Source organism: Salvelinus namaycush, chromosome 1 (genome assembly GCF_016432855.1).
Source record: "Salvelinus namaycush isolate Seneca chromosome 1, SaNama_1.0, whole genome shotgun sequence".
Taxonomy (NCBI): Eukaryota; Metazoa; Chordata; class Actinopteri; order Salmoniformes; family Salmonidae; genus Salvelinus; species Salvelinus namaycush.
The window spans coordinates 10168596-10187804 of NC_052307.1; the positions used below are offsets into that span (position 1 = coordinate 10168596).

Consider the following 19209-nt stretch of genomic DNA (forward strand, 5'->3'; position numbering starts at 1 on the left):
TTGCTGCACCACTATGGAAATCTCTCACACAAAGACAAATGCTGGCGGCCTCACATTGTCCAGAGCCTCAGTCTTTGTTAGATGTACTATGCCAACCAAAAGCCATAAAGAGTGTCACAATGGGGACAAAGCTACGAGGGTTACCATGGATACTGGCAGGCGTCCCGGTGACCCCCCCCCCCCTCACCACTGCTGTTGGTGTCTTACAAATGACCCCGTCCCGGTCCCCTTTCCCCTCGCTACACACACACACAAACAAACGTACCCCTACTCGCTCTACAACCTCTTAGCCTCCCAGTCTCCACCTTAGAGCATGCAGCACACCATGACCCTGTCCACTCCTCCCTCTCTGTGGACTCTGGCTGTAAGCGTATCCAGAGGGCCTGTCCAGCGTCCTGTTTCCTGGGGCTGCCTGCTTCCTGGCAGGGCCGTAACTCAAAGCCTGTGGGGCCTGGACTGTAACCGTACCTGGGGGATCCAGTTCTCCAGAAGGGCCCAGGCAGCAGACACCCACAGCATCGAGAGAAAAGAGCTCCCTCCCTGGGTGGGTTGGCAGCAATGCCCTGGAAGAGTCTAGCCTTTCTAGAACCCGAGCCATCAGAGAGAAGCCGGGGGTAACTGGACACTCCGCAGGCTCGATGCCTGCATAGTTTCTCATGAACGCCTCTCTAACATGAATGCATGTCATCTTACACCGTTGTCTTGGGGTCAAATGTCAAAGGAAAAAGAGATTGTTCATCTCTAAAAGCGGTCCCTTTAAGATACATATTGTCCTCTAGTCTACCACCTCTCTGTCTCACCCTCCCTCCTCAGCCTCTTCTCCAGCCATCCGATGAGGCTGTGACGAGTGTGTTGATAACAGGCAGGAATGTGGGCAGTATGTCTGGTTAGCTGTGATGTGATATTTTAATATTCTCACGCTGCCTCTTGTCCAACAAGTATGTATAAAGAGGAAATGACACGGGCCCTCAACCCAGAAAGTGCTGAGGTGAGCCGACTTCCTGCCGCATCTGCTCAGACGCGGAACCCTGTGTGCCCTGCCCGCTTTGGACCACGTTTCTGGCTGTATGCAACGCCAGTACTGTACATATTGTCGGTTAGTGTAGCAGTTGGCTGTGAGCCCTCAGGGGAGGCTTATAGTATAGCATGCTTTCAACACAATCACGGGTGAAACACAGCTTTACTGATCACAGTGCAGGCCAGCCTCATGCCTCCCCCACCCCACCTCTACAAACACACTTTACAACCCATCCTTACCGAATCACTCTCACACTCTCACACTCTCACACACCTCCTTGATGTAGCTCTCCACGAAGGATCCCCGGAACATAGCGGCCATCCAGTCACAGCTGGAGATGAGCAGAGGCTTGTGGGCTGGCAGGTAGCCATCGTCCAGGCGGAACACCACATCTAAAACCGGGGAGGGAAAAGAGCACTCATCTCGGAGTGAACCACAGAGTCGAGGCTACAGAGGGGAAAACAGACGGACGGGGACACACAGAGATATACGCAGACAGACGCACACAGAAACAGAGACAGGTAGACAGACAGAGATAAATGGAAAGGTAGACAGAGCTCTATTTGACACAGGGTGCAAGGGAGGGAGAGGGCAGGACATAGTATCTCAACTCTGTTTTGTACTAAGATTGAAACCTATATAGACTTTTGAAGCTGTCCAGATAGCTTGCATCCTACCTAACTACACTGTCTGTAAGGGCTCGGACTGTGGCTCTATTCTGTTTGGATACCCAAGGAATCCGTGTTGGGGAGTAGTGAACTATATTTAACTCCATTTGGCTGTAGCTTGGTGGTAGTTGAACTAAATTCAAATCTTGTTAGTGTTTTCAGTAGTTAATTACTTTTTTTGTAGTGTTGTAGCTAAGTACTGGAACTACATACTGCTCTTTTTGCAAAAATAAAATGGGTAAAGTAGGTAAGAATTTACTTTTCCTTCATCAGACCTGCCTAATTCTCACTTGAAACATTGTTTTTGTGTTTAATATGAAATGACATTCTGTTAACATCTGACTACAGAGTGATTAAGGCAGCCCTCCGCACCTCTCTGATTCAGAGGGGTTGGGTTAAATGACTCCTGCACCTCTCTGATTCAGAGGGGTTGGGTTAAATGACTCCTGCACCTCTCTGATTCAGAGGGGTTGGGTTAAATGACTCCTGCACCTCTCTGATTCAGAGGGGTTGGGTTAAATGACTCCTGCACCTCTCTGATTCAGAGGGGTTGGGTTAAATGACTCTGCACCTCTCTGATTCAGAGGGGTTGGGTTAAATGACTCCTGCACCTCTCTGATTCAGAGGGGTTGGGTTAAATGACTCCGCACCTCTCTGATTCAGAGGGGTTGGGTTAAATGACTCCTGCACCTCTCTGATTCAGAGGGGTTGGGTTAAATGTGGAAGACACATTTCAGTTGAATACATTCAGTTATACAACTGACTATACACACAGACCGAAGAACCCAGACAAAAGTGATACACAGAAACGCATAGGAATGGGCATGGCACACATAAGGACAAACGGATAAAAGCTCAGCAACACATGTTTATAGCAATGACACCAAATGGACTCATTTGATGGAGGACACCAGGATACAGATAAACACACACAGATATTGCATATAGGAAAAACAATATAATGACCATAGATCCAGACGTGTGAATCCATGGGAGAATACTGAAATAACATGGGAATGCTAAATGTACTGGGTACACACACACGTATGGACCTTTGCATGCACACACACACACACACACTAGAGAATCTCTGATGACGCAGCAAGTGGAGGCAGTGTGTTTACCAGCGAAGGTGCCCTTGCTAAGGCACTCTTTGATGCGGTTTGCTCGACGGACGTGGAAGGCCTTGGTGATCTCCTGATTCATGAAGCTCTCACGGTTCAGCACATTGGCCACCATCATCCTCAGGTCAAACACCTCCAGCAGCTCAGCGATGGTGGCCACCTGCATCAGATCCCCTCGGCCCTCATCCAGACTGCCTGTGTACAGGTACTGCAGCACCGCCTGAAACCACCACACAGTTGAAATATAATCAACACCCTCGACCTATCGGAATCGAGTATTAGGACTGTGGTATAAATGTGGTATAAATCAAGTGAATAAACACCACTTGAGGTGTATGGATTCACTTCAGTTTAATAACCTTTCATTAGAATTCTGCATCTTTGTTGCCCTAAAATGTGTTATGGTTATGATGACCAGTAGAGGGCACTCTTCAAAGTGCTCTAAGTAGATGATATAATCCTGGAGCAGTATAGGGAATGGGAACCTCACGGTGAGCTGGTTTTGTATTAATACGGTGATTTAAGCAGATGCTATTATCCGAAGCTACTTGGAAGACTTGGTGATGTTGCTACGATCTGATCTTACCTGGAAGGGTTCTTCCTGTATGAGACCGTCCATGGAGACCACGGTCATGAGGCGAGGTCGCCCCGTCTCGGGGTCAGCTACGTGCTCCAGGTACACACTCAGGAAGCCCCTCCCCCAGCTTGAAAGGCCACGGCCGGCCCCCAGGGGCCCCACGGAGCACTGGCTCCTGGCGGGGAGGGCGTTATCACTTTTGGAAGTCCTCAGGGAGCCCTGCTGGAGCATGGGTGGCCGTTTGATTCCCCTGGCTCCACCCTCCCCATCATTATCGATGTCCAAGCTCTTAGTACGCCCTGCCTGCTCTTTGGCACCTCTCCTACTCTGTTCATCCTCCTCACCGCTCTCGGCGCGCTCCTCTCCTTCCCAATCCGCCTCGATGGCCAGCAGATCCAGGGTGAAGAGGTCGTAGAACTTGGAGCAGGAGGTGGCCAGGTAGACTTTGTGTGCGAAGACATGCGTGGCGCCACCTTGGAGTAGGAAGAGGACATCAGCGCATAGCGGCTGGCAGAGGAGGGAGTCGGGGGCTTCTCCGTCGATGGGAGGGGGGTCAGGGATGCCCACCACAGGGCGCGGGGGCCGAGGGGGCAGGAAGGGGGCCTGGAGGAGGGGCCGCTGGACTCTCTTCAGGTGGGACTTCCAGAACTGGAGGTGACGGCGGGAGATGAGAGCGGAACGGATGGCGTTGTCGAACACATCCTTGACCCCAAACTGGGCCACGATGCTGGTCTCGTAGTAGGGAATGCCCAGCTCCTTGGCCACCTCGTGCCCTCTCTCTGGAGGCAGGATGTCTGTGGGCTTGATGGGTCTGAGGACAAGGGGGAGGGGAGAGGGTTAGGGCATTAGCAGAGTGGTAGGTCTCTAATGAAAGGAGTGTGCTGACAGAAGCTATGGACAGAGAAAAGGTGAAACAGGTATGTTTGCGTTTCAGTCAAATGCTGCACATGCAGTTAATGGATGTGATGGGTGTTCTGCAGTGAATGTCGCCCGTGTCAGCAGCATGGATGATGGCGGTCTCACTTGGCCAGGGGTCTGCGGGCGCGGTTCACAGCCTCCAGGTCAGCGTAGCGCAGGTCCAGCTGGCAGCCCACCAGGATGATAGGGGTGCGGGGGCAGAAGTGCTTGATCTCAGGGTACCACATGGTGCGGACGTGACGCAGGGAGTTGGGGTTGGCCAGGGAGAAACACAGCACTACCACGTCAGACCTGCACCACGCACAGAAAAGACAGCGGGAGAGAGAGAGAGAGAGAGAGAGGGTAATGTAGGAGGGAAGAGGTGAGAAGTCAATTCCTGTCTGATTTTCATATGAGAAGAGTCTGCTACTAGGCAGTGTACACTACTGTTCAAAAGTTTGGGGTCACTTAGAAATGTCCTCGTTTTTGAAAGAAAAGCACATCTTTTTGTCCATTAAAATAACATTAAATTGATCAGAAATACAGTGTAGACATTGTTAATGTTGTAAATGACTATTGTACCTGGAAACGGCAGATTGTTTATGGAATATCTACATAGGCGTACAAGAGGCCGATTATCAGCAACCATCACTCCTGTGTTCCAATGGCACGTTGTGTTAGCTAATCCAAGTTTATAATTTTAAAAGGCTAATTGATCATTAGAAAACCCTTTTGCAATTATGTTAGCACAGCTGAAAACTGTTGTGCTAATTAAAGAAACAATAAAACTGGCCTTCTTTAGACTAGTTGAGTATCTGGAACATCAGCATTTGTGGGTTTGATTACAGGCTCAAAATGGCCAGAAACAAAGAACTTTCTTCTGAAACTCGTCAGTCAATTCATGTTCTGAGAAATGAAGGCTATTCCATGCGAGAAATTGCCAAGAAACTGAAGATCTCGTACAACACTGTATACTACGTCACCCCCTTATGCACTGACATATTGAACGACAAGGTCAAAGGTCAATAATATGTCAACTTCTTTAGAGCCATCTACAAGTAAATGACACAATAAATTATCAAATAAACTATCAGATAATGTTGGACACAGAGGACAGTGTGAGTGTGCCTATAAGCAGCTGATTGTTGGATAAGGGTGCATGCATGGTGGCCTGTCTAGTGGGTTTAGGGCCAGAGGTTGAGCACAACAGCACCCAGACAGACGGGCAGACACAGAACAGCTTATCTGGCAGTGCCTCTTGTCAGCTGACTGCAGGCTGACTGAGCACACACACAGTCATTGACCATTTAAAATGCTAGCAGGGCTTAATCCACACCCACACCCACACACACACATTGACCATTTAGAATGCGCACACACACACACACACACACACACACACACACTCTGTCACTCAAAAACAGATCCACAAAGTGACAGGGTGACTTGTTATACAAACCCAGCCCCCACCTAACCTGCTCAGTGACTGTGCCTGTGTGCGTATACACGTGTGTGTGTGTGTGTGTGTGTGTGTGTGTGGATTAAGCCCTGCCAGCTGGCTGAGTAAGGATCAGTGTTATGCCAGAAGCTTATTGTCTGAATGGCCTGGGTGAGAGGGATAGAGAGATGATTCCATCACGTCTGCCTGCTACAGGAGAGGTATATTGTATCTAGCTATCAGAACACAAAACATATTAATAATGGTAGCCATATCAGCCACTATGACTGTATGTGACAGTGTGTGTATGTGTTTGTGTGTACACGTGTGTCCTTCAGCCTAAAAGCCAGGTGAGCTGAATGCTGGTAAATAAATAGTGTCAATCCTTTGCCAATGACCTGAGATCAGGGGGGGGGGGGGGTTGGTTATTAGGTCAGTTACCAGAATCTGGCTGTACAACAAGTACCCTGAGCCCAAAGTACCCACAGCCTCCCAGTGTGTGTGTGTGTGTGTGTGTATATATCTCCTCACCTGCCGTAAGCGAAGCGTCTGTCTTTGTGATGGTCACCGAAGGTGTCCCATAGTCTTAGGGAGACACTGACCTCATCCACCACATCCCTAGACCTCTCCAACACCTAGAGGCACAAGCACACATCAATGGAAGAAGTGTGTGTGTTAGTGTGTGTGTGTGTAGGTGTGTGTGTAGGTGAATGTGTTTGTAGGTGAATGTGTTTGTAGGTGCGTGTAGGTGAGTGTAAGTCTGTGTGTGTGTGTAGGTGTGTGTAGCGTGCATCTATGCCCACCTCCTGGCACACGCGGTACTGGTCGATGGCCCAGACTGTTGGCACGTGGGTGGCGAGCAGCTGGTACTGTGTGAGGGTAGCATTGCAGGCGCGGGCACAGATGAGCCTGGTTTTGCCCACTGCATTGTCCCCTACCACCACACATTTAATAGTTTCCACATTGGGCCTTTCATAGTCTGTGTCTATATCCATGGAGAGGGCCCTGAGAGAGAAAGAAAGAGAGAGAGAGTGAAGGGGGAGAGAGAGAGAGGGGAGGGGGAGAGAGTGGAGGGGGGAGAAAGAAAGAGCGAGAGAGAGAGAGACAAAGAGGAGGGGGAGAGAGATTAAGTGAAGAATTCAGGTACAAACGGAACAACACTGACCAGAACAACACTGACCAGAACAACACTGACCAGAACAACACTGACCAGTAATGAGCAGCTCCTGCCAAACTCCTTCAGAGTGAACACATGGTACGGAGGCAGAGAAATAAAGAACCGAGCAGCTATTTATGTCATATATGAGAGAGAGGGAGAGGGAGACGGAGAGGGAGAGAGAGCAGGAGAGAGAGAGAGAGAGAGCAGGAGAGAGAGAGAGAGAGAGCAGGAGAGAGAGAGAGAGCAGGAGAGAGAGAGAGAGCAGGAGAGAGAGAGCAGGAGAGAGAGAGAGAGAGAGAGAGAGAGAGAAGGAGAGAGAGAGAGAGAGCAGGAGAGAGAGAGAGAGAGCAGGAGAGAGAGAGAGAGAGCAGGAGAGAGAGAGAGAGAGAGAGAGAGAGAGAGAGAGAGAGCAGGAGAGAGAGAGAGAGAGAGAAAACGAGGATAACACTTCTAGCCTCCTCTTTCTCTCAGGCAGGGAGGAGTCAAGCATAACCACTAGCGCATGCAGCCAATGCACTGTACATTGTGAAGATACATAAACACAGCCCCATTATCCACACTCCACAGACAGTCAGCATTTAAAGGAACACACGGTCTCTTCATGAACATGACAAGTGTATCGTAGCCATGCCTCCAACCCTGCCGGAGGAGAAAGCCACTTATCAGAGTGGGCCATGATAAACCAGGACCCAGTCCTAGTGGCAGACTTTCTGATGAGTGAATGAGTTCGCTCTATAGAGAATGATAGAGGACTCTCTGTATTCGTCCCATTATGGCACCTGTGAGTCCACGGGCAGCACCATTGAAGCCATCTCCATTTTGAAGTAGTCAATTTTCTTCTTCTACTACTTCTATGAGTTGGTTAACAAACTGAAAGGGTGCACACTGCTACCTGGAGTGTGTTGTTTGAACAGGTATAAAGACAAGGTTGCCTATTTACTGCTACCTGGAGCGTGTTGTTTGAACAGGTATAAAGACAAGGTTGCCTATTTACTGCTACCTGGAGCGTGTTGTTTGAACAGGTATAAAGACAAGGTTGCCTATTTACTGCTACCTGGAGCGTGTTGTTTGAACAGGTATAAAGACAAGGTTGCCTATTTATGTCTGGTCACGAGTATATTTCATTGGCTGATTCCTCCTGATGACCTGGATGGAATTATGTGATCCTTCCTTAATCCATAGGAAGCCCCACCCAGTTGACTACTTCAAAATGGTGAAAGTCCTCAATGGCGCTACACATGCTTAAACAAGCTTATGGTTCGCTCTCATCTGCTGAGGGGCACTCATTAAAAGACCCCCACCCCCTCCTGCCAGACCTCTTCCTTCCCTCCCTCTCTTTTTCTCTCTCCCTGGAGAGTCTGCTGATGCCAAGATTGCCTCCTCTTTGAAAACAGAAAGAGAAATAGGAGGCAGGGGCGTTTCGAGAAACAGTAGCGTCTGAACAGGACAGATGACAGAGCTCTCGGCTCGTCCTGAAACTCTAGTCTAGAGCCACAGCAGCAGAACAGTAAAAGAGCATGTGGTTGCCCTATGCCAAAAGGAAGTGCTGAAGGAAGTGGTGATGTACAGACAGAGTACAGACCACTTTGACCTGGTTCAACAGACAAATGGGTCTGAAAAGCAAGAAGTTTCCCAGAGACTTGTCTTGTCTATTATTTAACAGAGAATGTGATGAAAGCGATGATTCATGTGATTGTGTCACACACAGGACAGGACAGTGTCTCCATAGGCTCCCCTATCAGAGTCAGAACACCAACCAACTTCCATCAAGAGCTTGGCACGTAGCAGAGGTGATCGCATAGTTCCAATGACTTCCTCTTAACGCCATAAATTCACAGCCCTGTGAAAAGCTTACTTTAAGCTTCTTCCTTAAAGCTGGAATCCTTAACTGCCACGTCTGTTTGGGATATTACAACACAACAAACCGCCCCCCCCCTTGGACATCATTGCACGCACAACAGAACAGCAGAATATGCACTGCAACGTTTTTTTAACACGCTGCTCGACGCATCTCACCTCCGTTTTAACCCGCTGCTCGACGCATCTCACCTCCGTTTTAACACGCTGCTCGACGCATCTCACCTCCGTTTTAACCCGCTGCTCGACGCATCTCACCTCCGTTTTAACACGCTGCTCGACGCATCTCACCTCCGTTTTAACCCGCTGCTCGACGCATCTCACCTCCGTTTTAACCCGCTGCTCGACGCATCTCACCTCCGTTTTAACACGCTGCTCGACGCATCTCACCTCCGTTTTAACACGCTGCTCGACGCATCTCACCTCCGTTTTAACCCGCTGCTCGACGTATCTCACCTCCGTTTTAACCCGCTGCTCGACGCATCTCACCTCCGTTTTAACACGCTGCTCGACGCATCTCACCTCCGTTTTAACCCGCTGCTCGACGCATCTCACCTCCGTTTTAACACACAACACACAATTTCTGACATGTCAAATCAAGGCTGTCAATATTCGGCTCTCATGAGGAATGATCTTATGAAATTGGAACAGGGTTGTTGCATTTCATTTCGGCAAGCCATGAACACCCACAGTCGCAGATTGTTCTGAAATCGTTTCTGTAGTTAAAAACAGATAAGAGTAGCATTCCTGCAACATTATTTTGTTGAAATATAATTTGATCTCTGAGAAATTGAGCGAATTGATTGCACCCAAATTGCCCATTTTAATTTACAGAATTAATATAATATTCAATAAATACAGTAGCTAACATCCAATTTCGAACAAAATGTCTTCTAACAATGAGCAGGATATGAGGAATCCAAAGAAATGGTTAAAAGCCACCCACAGACCCCCCCCACACCCATGCCAATCCCACCAATCAATCAATCAATCAATCAAATGTATTTATAAAGCCCTATTTCACATCAGCAGATGTCAAAGTGCTGTACAGAAACCCAGCCTAAAACTCCAGAAAGCAATGCAGATGTAGAAGCACGGTGGCTAGGAAAAACTACCTTGAAAGGCAGGAACCTAGGAAGAAACCTAGAGAGGAACCAGGCTCTGAGGGGTGGCTAGTCCTCTTCTGGCTGTGCCGGGTGGAGATTATAACAGTACATGGCCAAGATGTTCAAACGTTCATAAATGACCAGCAGGGTCAGGTAATAATAATCACAGTGGTTGTAAAGGGTGCAACAGGTCAGCACCTCAGGAGTAAATGTCAGTTGGCTTTTCATAGCCGAGCATTCAGAGTTCGAGACAGCAGGTGCGGTAGAGAGAGAGAGTAGAAAACTGCAGGTCTGGGACAAGGTAGCACGTCCGGTGAATAGGTCAGGGTTCCATTGCCGCAGGCAGAACAGTTGAAACTGGAGCAGCAGCACGACCAGGTGGACTGGGGACAGCAAGGATTCATCAGGCCAGGTGATCCAGAGGCATGATCCTAGGGCTCAGGTCCTCCGGGAGGGGAGGACCTGAGCAGGCTTATACAGTATCAGCTCTCTATGTCTGACAAGTATTATTATTGTCATACCTTGTCAATAGACTGCTTACAGGAAGGAAACCAATGTAATTTTGAAATTTGGGTGAACTGTCCCTTTATCACCTAATAGCAGGAACAACACCATCTAGTGGTCAGAACCTGGTAATATCAGGATATACGATGGGACTTAAACCTAACAACTTCCATGACTAAATACTCAGGGGGGGAAAAAAACAATCAAATTCACATTACATAGGATGAAGAAACAATACTCCAAGCTGCAGCTCCATAGTACTTGTCAAACATAGAGAACTGATACTGTATACTCATTGTTGTGGTGGGATTCCTCATGTCTAAGTCATTGTTAGAAAAAAGTTTGGTCCATATCAGATGTTAGGTACTATATTTATTGAATATTATATGAATCCTATACATTAAAATGGCCAATTTGGATGCAATCAATGAGCTTCATTTCTCAGAGATCAATTATATTTCAACCAAATAATGTTGCAGGAATGCTACTCTTACCTGTTTCTAACCAAATTAATTATTTCAGAACAATCTGAGACGGTGGGTGTCGAAGTCCTCTTTCTGGTGCTTTTTGAGGTGGACCGACTCAGTAGAGAGAGAGAGAAAGTTGGTTAGACTCCCGTGCTTCTCTGAAGGTGATATTGATACGGCCAGACCAGAACAGACCTGCAGTCCTGTCCTACCACTCTGCCACTCCAACCTATCCAAGGTCCCATAAATAGGCTGTTTGAAAGATTCATAGGCTTATTATTGTTCCATTGACGTAGATGCACTTCATCCCTGCCCTGACAGACAGTAGCGGATAAAAATGGCATCCATTCATCGGACACAAGAGACGACAGGCAGCCGGATATTCAGCTCACCCCCCTCCCCCACCCCTCCACTCATCTCCACCAACTCCTGCTCCTCTCGTCTCATACATTGTATGTCCCTGTTGCTACAGATTGAGACACTATTGCAATAGGCCTAAACAAACAATGTCAGGTCTTGTTTAAGAGCTACAACAAACAGTGTGTTCCCTTTGTAATATTCCATCACCGTTACAGTCCCAGAGCTGTCAAAGCCACTGAGCTGCAGCTGTTATTATTACACTGTACCTTAACCTTAGTCGATGTGAGTAGCGGAGGGAGTGACAGAACCCAGAGAGATGCAGAGGAACTGAGGGAGTAGTGGCTGTCTATCTAGACTTTATCTGTGCTCCCTCCCTACTTTTCCCTTTGTGTTTGTCTTTCTGAGACACACAGTCAGGCACATACTGTAGGTCTACGTGAGTCAGTTAATAGTGGGATAGAGAGAGCAGTAAAAGTCACGACATTCTATCCTTATCTAACAGTTCTTCACTTCAAGGAAAATTCCAACCAAAAACAAGATTTTGGTATTTGTTTCATTAGTCCGAAATGTTTTGCATGTCAGAAGGTTTCAACATATTACATTTTCAAAATACATACAGTACCGGTCAAAAGTTTGGACACACCTACTCATTCAAGGGTTTTTCTTTATTTTGTATTATTTTCTACATTGTAGAATAATAGTGAAGACATCGAAACTATGAAATAACAAATATGGAGTCATGTAGTAACCAACAAAGTGTTAAACAAAACACAATATATTTGAGATTTGAGATTCTTCAAAGTAGCCAGTCTTTGCCTTGATGACAGCTGTACACAGTCTTGTCATTCTCTCACTATTATTCTACAATGTAGAAAATGGTAAAAACGAAGAAACACCCTGGAATGAGTAGGTGTGTCCAAACTTCTGATGGTGCACTTTGCATCATACCAGATGTATTTATGTATTTTGAAAGTTAAATATTTTTGAAAATTGATTACTGACATGCAAAACATTTTGGGACTATATAATCAATGGACTGAAACAAATACCAAAATATAATTTTGGGGTGGAATTTTTCTTTAATGGTCGTAGCAGCTGCAAGAGGAGCACATCAATAACAGCTCTGAGAGTTGCAGATGGAAAGAGCAATAAAGGGAAATATTAGACAGTCATCCCTACAGGATCAGCACACCACCACTCAGGGTTGAGTACAATGTGCTTTGTTTTCCAAGTAAGTCTATGGGGCTGACAGAACCTATGTGTAGGACAGAGTGTGTAAGTGAATTCGCATCAATGTCTCACATCAGCAGTGTCACAGCTCACTCACCATTGGCTCATGCTTGTTTGTATTTGAGAGTGTGTCTGCATGTGTAAAACATATAAAGGCCTGCCTGTGTGCGTGCGTGTGTGTCTGTATGGTGTTAAGGGTCCCCTGGGTCTGGTGTGTAACAGGCTTAGGCAGGCTGTGAGGCATGGAGATATGAAACTAGGGGCAGAGGACAGTTTCTCAGGGGATCAGACGCTGGATCCCTGGAGCACTACACCATCGCTCTGTGGCACAGCATCCACCACGCAGAAGGCAGCGAACACATACACACGCACACATTTTACACTCTTATCCAGACTGATTCCAACTACTGTGTTCATCTTAAGGTAGCTGAAACAACCACATATCAAAGTCACAAACACACACACACACACAGAGAGGCTGGCTGAGAGAGGCAGCAGAGGTAACTAGACACAGAGCTGTGTAGGGTTTAATTCACAGCCAGTGACTGACTGATGCTGAGTAAAGCAGCAGTCTAGACACCATCTGTTAGGCTGTCACCTGTACTACAACGATTGGAAACGTCAGTGAACAGCAGACACACTGAGGAAGGTGCAAGCCAATACTTCAGCTCTGCTACTAAGACATGTTCCCCTTGAAAAAATAACATAAAAACATCTAATCTAAAATCTCTCTACATCAAGGCCTTTTTTACCTCTATATTATGGGGTTGTTCCACATTGATCTAAGGATGGAAAAGTGAGTAATGAAAGGTGTTAGGACAGGAACAAGTACAAGAAGTCCTGCTACGACCTCCTCAGAGTCAACAAAGGGACAATATAGGAATAAGGTGGAATCATATTACACAGGCTCAGACGCCCACCGCATGTGGTAGGGACTACAGTCCATTATAGATTACAAAGGAAGACCCAGCCATGATCTGCCCAATGATGCCTCTCTACCAGATGAACTCACGCCTTGACAATAACAAGCCTGTACCGTGCGTGAGGGCCCCCAACTACCCAGAGGACTGGGTGATCTCGCTCTCTGAGGCCTGCGTGAGTAAGGTCTTTAATCAGATCAACAAACGCAAGGCCACGGGGCCGGACGGTATTCCAGGGCGCATTCTCAGAGCATGCGCAGATCAGCGTACAGGCACATTCACTGTAATTTTCAACCTCTCCTTGTTCCAGTCTGTAATCCCCACATGTTTTAAGATGACTACCATCATCCTTGTTCCTAAGAACTCTTGACTACCACCCTGTAGCACAATGACTACCGCCCTGTAGCACCGACATCTGTAATCATGAAATGCTTTGAAAGGCTGGTTATGACACACATCAACTCCACCATCCCAGACACCCTAGACCCACTCCAATTCGCATACCACCCTAACAGATCCATAGATGACGCAATCTCAATTGCACTCCACACTGCCCTCACCCACCTAGATAGCGGAATACCTACAGTTGAAGTCGGAAGTTTACATAAACTGAGTTTAAATGTATTTGGCTAAGGTGTTTCACAATTCCTGAAATTTAATCCTAGTAAAAATGTTCTGTATTAGGTCAATTAGGATCACCACTATTTTAAGAATGTGAAATGTCAGAATAATAGTAGATAGAATGATTTATTTCAGCTTTTATTTCATCACATTCCCAGTGGGTCAGAAGTTTACATACACTCAATTAGTATTTGGTAGCATTGCCTTTAAATTGTTTAACTTGGGTCAAATGTTTCGGGTAGCCTTCCACAAGCTTCCCACAATAAGTTGGGTGAATTTTGGCCCATTCCTCCTAACAGAGCTGGTGAGTCAGTTTGTAGGTCTCCTTGCTAGCACACACCTTTTCAGTTCTGCCCACAAATTTTCTATATGATTGAGGTCAGGGCTTTGTGATGGCCACTCCAATACTTTCTTTGTTGTCCTTAAGCCATTTTGCCACAACTTTGGAAATATGCTTGGGGTCATTGTCCATTTGGAAGACCCATTTGCGACCGAGCTTTAACTTCCTGACTAATGTCTTGAGATGTTGCTTCAATATATCCACGTCATTTTCCATCCTCATGATGCTATCCAGTCCCTCCTGCAGCAAATGACCCCCAAAACATGATGCTGCCACTCCCGTGGAAGCTGTTTACAAGGCAGTTGTTGGAAAAATTACTTGTGTCATGCACAAAGTAGATGTCCTAACTGACTTGCCAAAACTATAGTTTGTTAACAAGAAATTTGTGGAGAGGTTGAAAAACAAGTTTTAATGACTCCAACCTAAGTGTATGTAAATTTCCGACTTCAACTGTATGTGAGAATGCTGGTCATCGAGTACAGCTCAGCGTTCTACACCATTGTCCCCTCCAAGCTGGTCACCAAGCTTAGGACCCTGGCATTGAACAACTCCCTCTGCAACTGGATTCTGGACTTCCTGACCGGCTGCCCCCAGGTGGTGAGGGTAGGAAACAACACCTCCATCACGCTGACCCTCAAAACAGGGGATCCACAGGGGTGTGTGCTTTGTCCCATCCTGTACTCCCTGTTCGCCCATGACTGCGTGGCCACGCACGACTCCAACACTATCATCAAGTTTGCTGACGACACAACATTGGTAGGCCTGATCATCGGCGACGATGACACAGCCTACAGGGAGGAGGTCAGTGGCCTGGCAGTGTGGTTTTGGGACAACAACCTCTCCCTCAAAGTCAGTAAGACCAAGGAGCTGATAGTGGACTAGAGGAAACATTGATGGGACTGCAGTGGAGGGGGTCAAGAGCTTCAATGGTCCACTCACACAGTCATAAAGAAGGTGCACCAGCGCCTCTTCCCCCTCAGGAGGTTGAAAAGGTTTGGCATGGCCCCTCAATTCCTAAAAATGTTCTACAGCTGAACCATTGAGAGCATGTTGACTGGCTGCATCACTGCTTGGTATGCCAACTACTCCGCCCTCGATCGCATGGCTCTACAGAGGGTGGTGCGGACAGCCCAGTACATCACTGGGACCGAGCTCTCCCTGCCATCCAGGACCTCAGGCAGTGTGAAAGGAAGTCCCGGAAAATTGTTAAAGACTCCAGCCACCAAAGTCATAGACTGTTCTCTCTGCTTCCGCATGGCAAGCGGTACCGGTGCATCAAGTATGACACCAACAGGCTCCTGAACAGATCCTATCCCCAAGCCATAAGATTGCTAAACAGCTCACAGAATGGCTACATTGACTACCTGAGTTGACCATTGTATTTTATTTTTGCACTGATTCAAGACTCTACACTCACGCACACTAACACTCCAACACACACATAACACATGCACACACATTTATACTGACTCTACACACACAATCATCATATACGAGGCTGCTACTCTGTTTATCATATATTCTGATGCCTAGTCACCTTACCACTATACATATCTACCTCTATTACTCCAGTATCCCTGCACATTGTTAGAGTGTCTCAGTATGGGTTTGGTTGTGTCAGTGCAGTGCGAGCTTTCATACCTCCTCTCCCAATGCTCCCTCCCTTTCTCCATCCACCACTCTTTTTTCGCTGTTTCTTTAAAAAATAATTCACCCAGTTTTTTCTCCCCAATTTCATGGTATCCAATTGGTAGTAGATACAGTCTTGTCTCATCGCTGCAACTCCCGTACGGACTCGGGAGAGGCGAAGGTCGAGAGCCGTGCGTCCTCTGAAACACAACCCAACCTAGCCGCACTGCTTCTTGACACAATGCCCATCCAACCCGGAAGCCAGCCGCACCAATGTGTCGGAGGAAACACTGTACACCTGGCGACCGTGTCAGCGTGCACTGCGCCCGGCCCGCCACAGGAGTCGCTAGTGCGCGATGAGACAAGGACATCCCTGCCGGCCAAACCCTCCCTAACCCGGACGACGCTGGGCCAATTGTGCGCCGCCCCATGAGCCTCCCGGTCGCGGCCGGCTGCGACAGAGCCTGGGCTCGAACCCAGAATCTCTAGTGGCACAGCTAGCACTGCGATGCAGTGCCTTAGACCACTGCGCCACTCGGGAGGCCTCTTTTCGCTGTTTCTATTGCTCACCTTCCCCATCTCCTTTCTCTCTCGCTCCACTCGATTAAACAGCTATTCCCTCCCTAGGTGTTACTCTCTGTCCTTAGTTTACTTATTCTTTTTCACACCCATTGCCCTCTCTCTCTACCCACTGTCCCTCCCTTCCTGGCTTACCTTCTTTCTCCAAACTCCTCCCAGATCTCTCCCTCCCAGTTATGTAACAGTTGGAATGGTAGCAGCCGCACGACCCCAGTGCTCCATAAACCCGATTCCTCATCCTGCTCTTTCTCCCCCACCTCCTCCTCAAGGCTAGAGTTCACCCAAACACCATGACACAGCTGGCTGCCTGTAGCACCCCCTCAGAGGATGCCAGCTACAGTCTGCTTCACGCACGCATACACACACAAATTTAACTCTGGTCACAAGCTCGCTAATTGTCTTCCTTCCTTTGAAAATGACTGGCGATGGTAGCTAGGTCGTTGATACTGTCGGCAAATGTGTACCCTAGGTTATTCATAAATAGAGCAGGTGTCTGAGCATGTCTGGACATGTGTGTGTGCATGTGAAATAGAGAGAGAAAAAGAGGGGAGACAGTGGCAAGAGTGGCACAAACTGGTTACTGTATATAAGGCGGTAGGTAGTCTGCTCTAGTCTACTGCCTCAGCCTGGCCACACTAGTCTACCGTACTGTAAACAGCCTGGCCGCACTAGTCCACGGGAAACAGCCCGGCCGCACTAGTCTACTGTAAACAGCCCGGCCGCACTAGTCCACGGGAAACAGCCCGGCCGCGCACCGGTCTACTGGAAACAGCCCGGCCGCACTAGTCCACGGGAAACAGCCCGGCCGCACTAGTCCACGGGAAACAGCCCGGCCGCACTAGTCCACGGGAAACAGCCCGGCCGCGCACCGGTCTACTGGAAACAGCCCGGCCGCGCACCGGTCTACTGGAAACAGCCCGGCCGCGCACCGGTCTACTGGAAACAGCCCGGCCGCGCACCGGTCTACTGGAAACAGCCCGGCCGCACCAGTCCACGGGAAACAGCCCGGCCGCACCAGTCCACGGGAAACAGCCCGGCCGCACTAGTCCACGGGAAACAGCCCGGCCGCACTAGTCCACGGGAAACAGCCCGGCCGCACTAGTCCACGGGAAACAGCCCGGCCGCACTAGTCCACGGGAAACAGCCCGGCCGCACTAGTCTACTGGAAACAGCCCGGCCGCACTAGTCTACTGGAAACAGCCCGGCCGCACTAGTCTACTGGAAACAGCCCGGCCGCACTAGTCTACTGGAAACAGCCCGGCCGCACTAGTCTACTGTAAACAGCCCGGCCGCTCTGGTCTACTGTAAACAGCCTGGCCGCTCTGGTCTACTGTAAACAGCCTGGCTGCTCTGGTCTACTGTAAACAGCCTGGCTGCTCTGGTCTACTGTAAACAGCCTGGCTGCTCTGGTCTACTGTAAACAGCCTGGCTGCTCTGGTCTACTGTAAACAGCGTGGCTGCTCTGGTCTACTGTAAACAGCCTGGCTGCTCTGGTCTACTGTAAACAGCCTGGCTGCTCTGGTCTACTGTAAACAGCGTGGCTGCTCTGGTCTACTGTAAACAGGTCCAGGGGAGAGGCAGGGGCACCCAGCTACAGTCTCCTATGTTATTAAACTGCCCTGGGCTTCTGACACACAGAAACAGACACACACAAAGAGCTATAGGAACACACAGTACACACAACACAAACATTTCTAAATGCATCCATCACAACAGGCCTAATGGGTAGCTCTCGGCACTATGGGAGTATGTCTGGGGATGGGTGACTCTACTGCTTCACTGCCTTGTAAACAAGACATGCATCCTTCTCTGTCCTACTTCCTCCCTCTCCTCCTCCTTCATCTCTCTGACCCTCATTGGCCAATCCATATCCTCCTAGGTTTCCCTCCCTCCCTCCCCTTCTCTTTCTCTCCCTTTCTGTCTCTCTTTCTTCCTGTCTCTCTCTCTCTAATGCCTTCCCTCTTCCTCTTTGGTCGAGCCATATCCCCAGGGTTGACAATGTCTTAGCCAATGGCAATGTCTCGCCATGTCCTTCCATTATCAATAGCTTCCATAGCTTCTGTTAGGAGCCTGAATACACCAGACAGCCTATCTTACACAACGAACATTACTAACAGTGTTTCATAAGCTCCAACTGCACGTCACATGACCAAAACATCACCTGGGACTACCACTAACTGCTTAGGCATATGTAAACACCAGAGACACTTGCACACAGGGCTGTGCACAGCCTTTTCAGGGGGAAGGTGCTCAAAATGACAAGCATTACACTCACAACATGTACCAGTAAACCAACCACCCACAAGAACACTTTTACTTTGGACTGCAGGATAAGTGTCACTCCTGTGTCACTCCTCTCAGCTCAGGCATCTGCTCCGTCTCAGACCCTGGCATTGGGCATGACCCTGTCATGACCCTGTCTGCCACACTGCCCCAACGGCTTCGCTCTCATCTCCCTCCAATTCAAAGGTCATATGTTTACATTGCCAAAGCAAATGGAATAGACAATAAACAAAAGGGAAATAAACAAGGAAACATTAGTGAACATTACACTCACAAAAGTTAAAAGAATAGACATTTCACATGTTATACTATTCGCTATGTACAGTGTTGTAACAATGTGCAAGTAGTTGAAGTACGAAAGGGAAGATAAATCAACAGATAAATATTGGTGGTATTTACAATTTGTTTGTGCTCCACTGGTTGCCCTTTTCT

General features: G+C 48.2%; 1 protein-coding gene across 2 annotated transcripts in view; it reads right to left on the minus strand.

Moving 5' to 3' along the window:
• rhobtb4 (Rho related BTB domain containing 4) overlaps positions 1-19209 on the minus strand; it is a 67949-nt gene that overhangs the window by 14877 nt on the left and 33863 nt on the right. For both annotated transcript variants that reach the window (XM_038992698.1, XM_038992761.1), the window contains exons 3-8: positions 6526-6727; positions 6254-6357; positions 4411-4596; positions 3397-4198; positions 2811-3030; positions 1292-1410 (exon numbers count right to left, since the gene is read on the minus strand). In XM_038992698.1, the coding sequence (XP_038848626.1) occupies positions 1292-1410; positions 2811-3030; positions 3397-4198; positions 4411-4596; positions 6254-6357; positions 6526-6717 (1623 nt within the window). In that variant the 5' untranslated portion in view covers positions 6718-6727. The remainder of the gene's footprint in view (positions 1-1291; positions 1411-2810; positions 3031-3396; positions 4199-4410; positions 4597-6253; positions 6358-6525; positions 6728-19209) is intronic.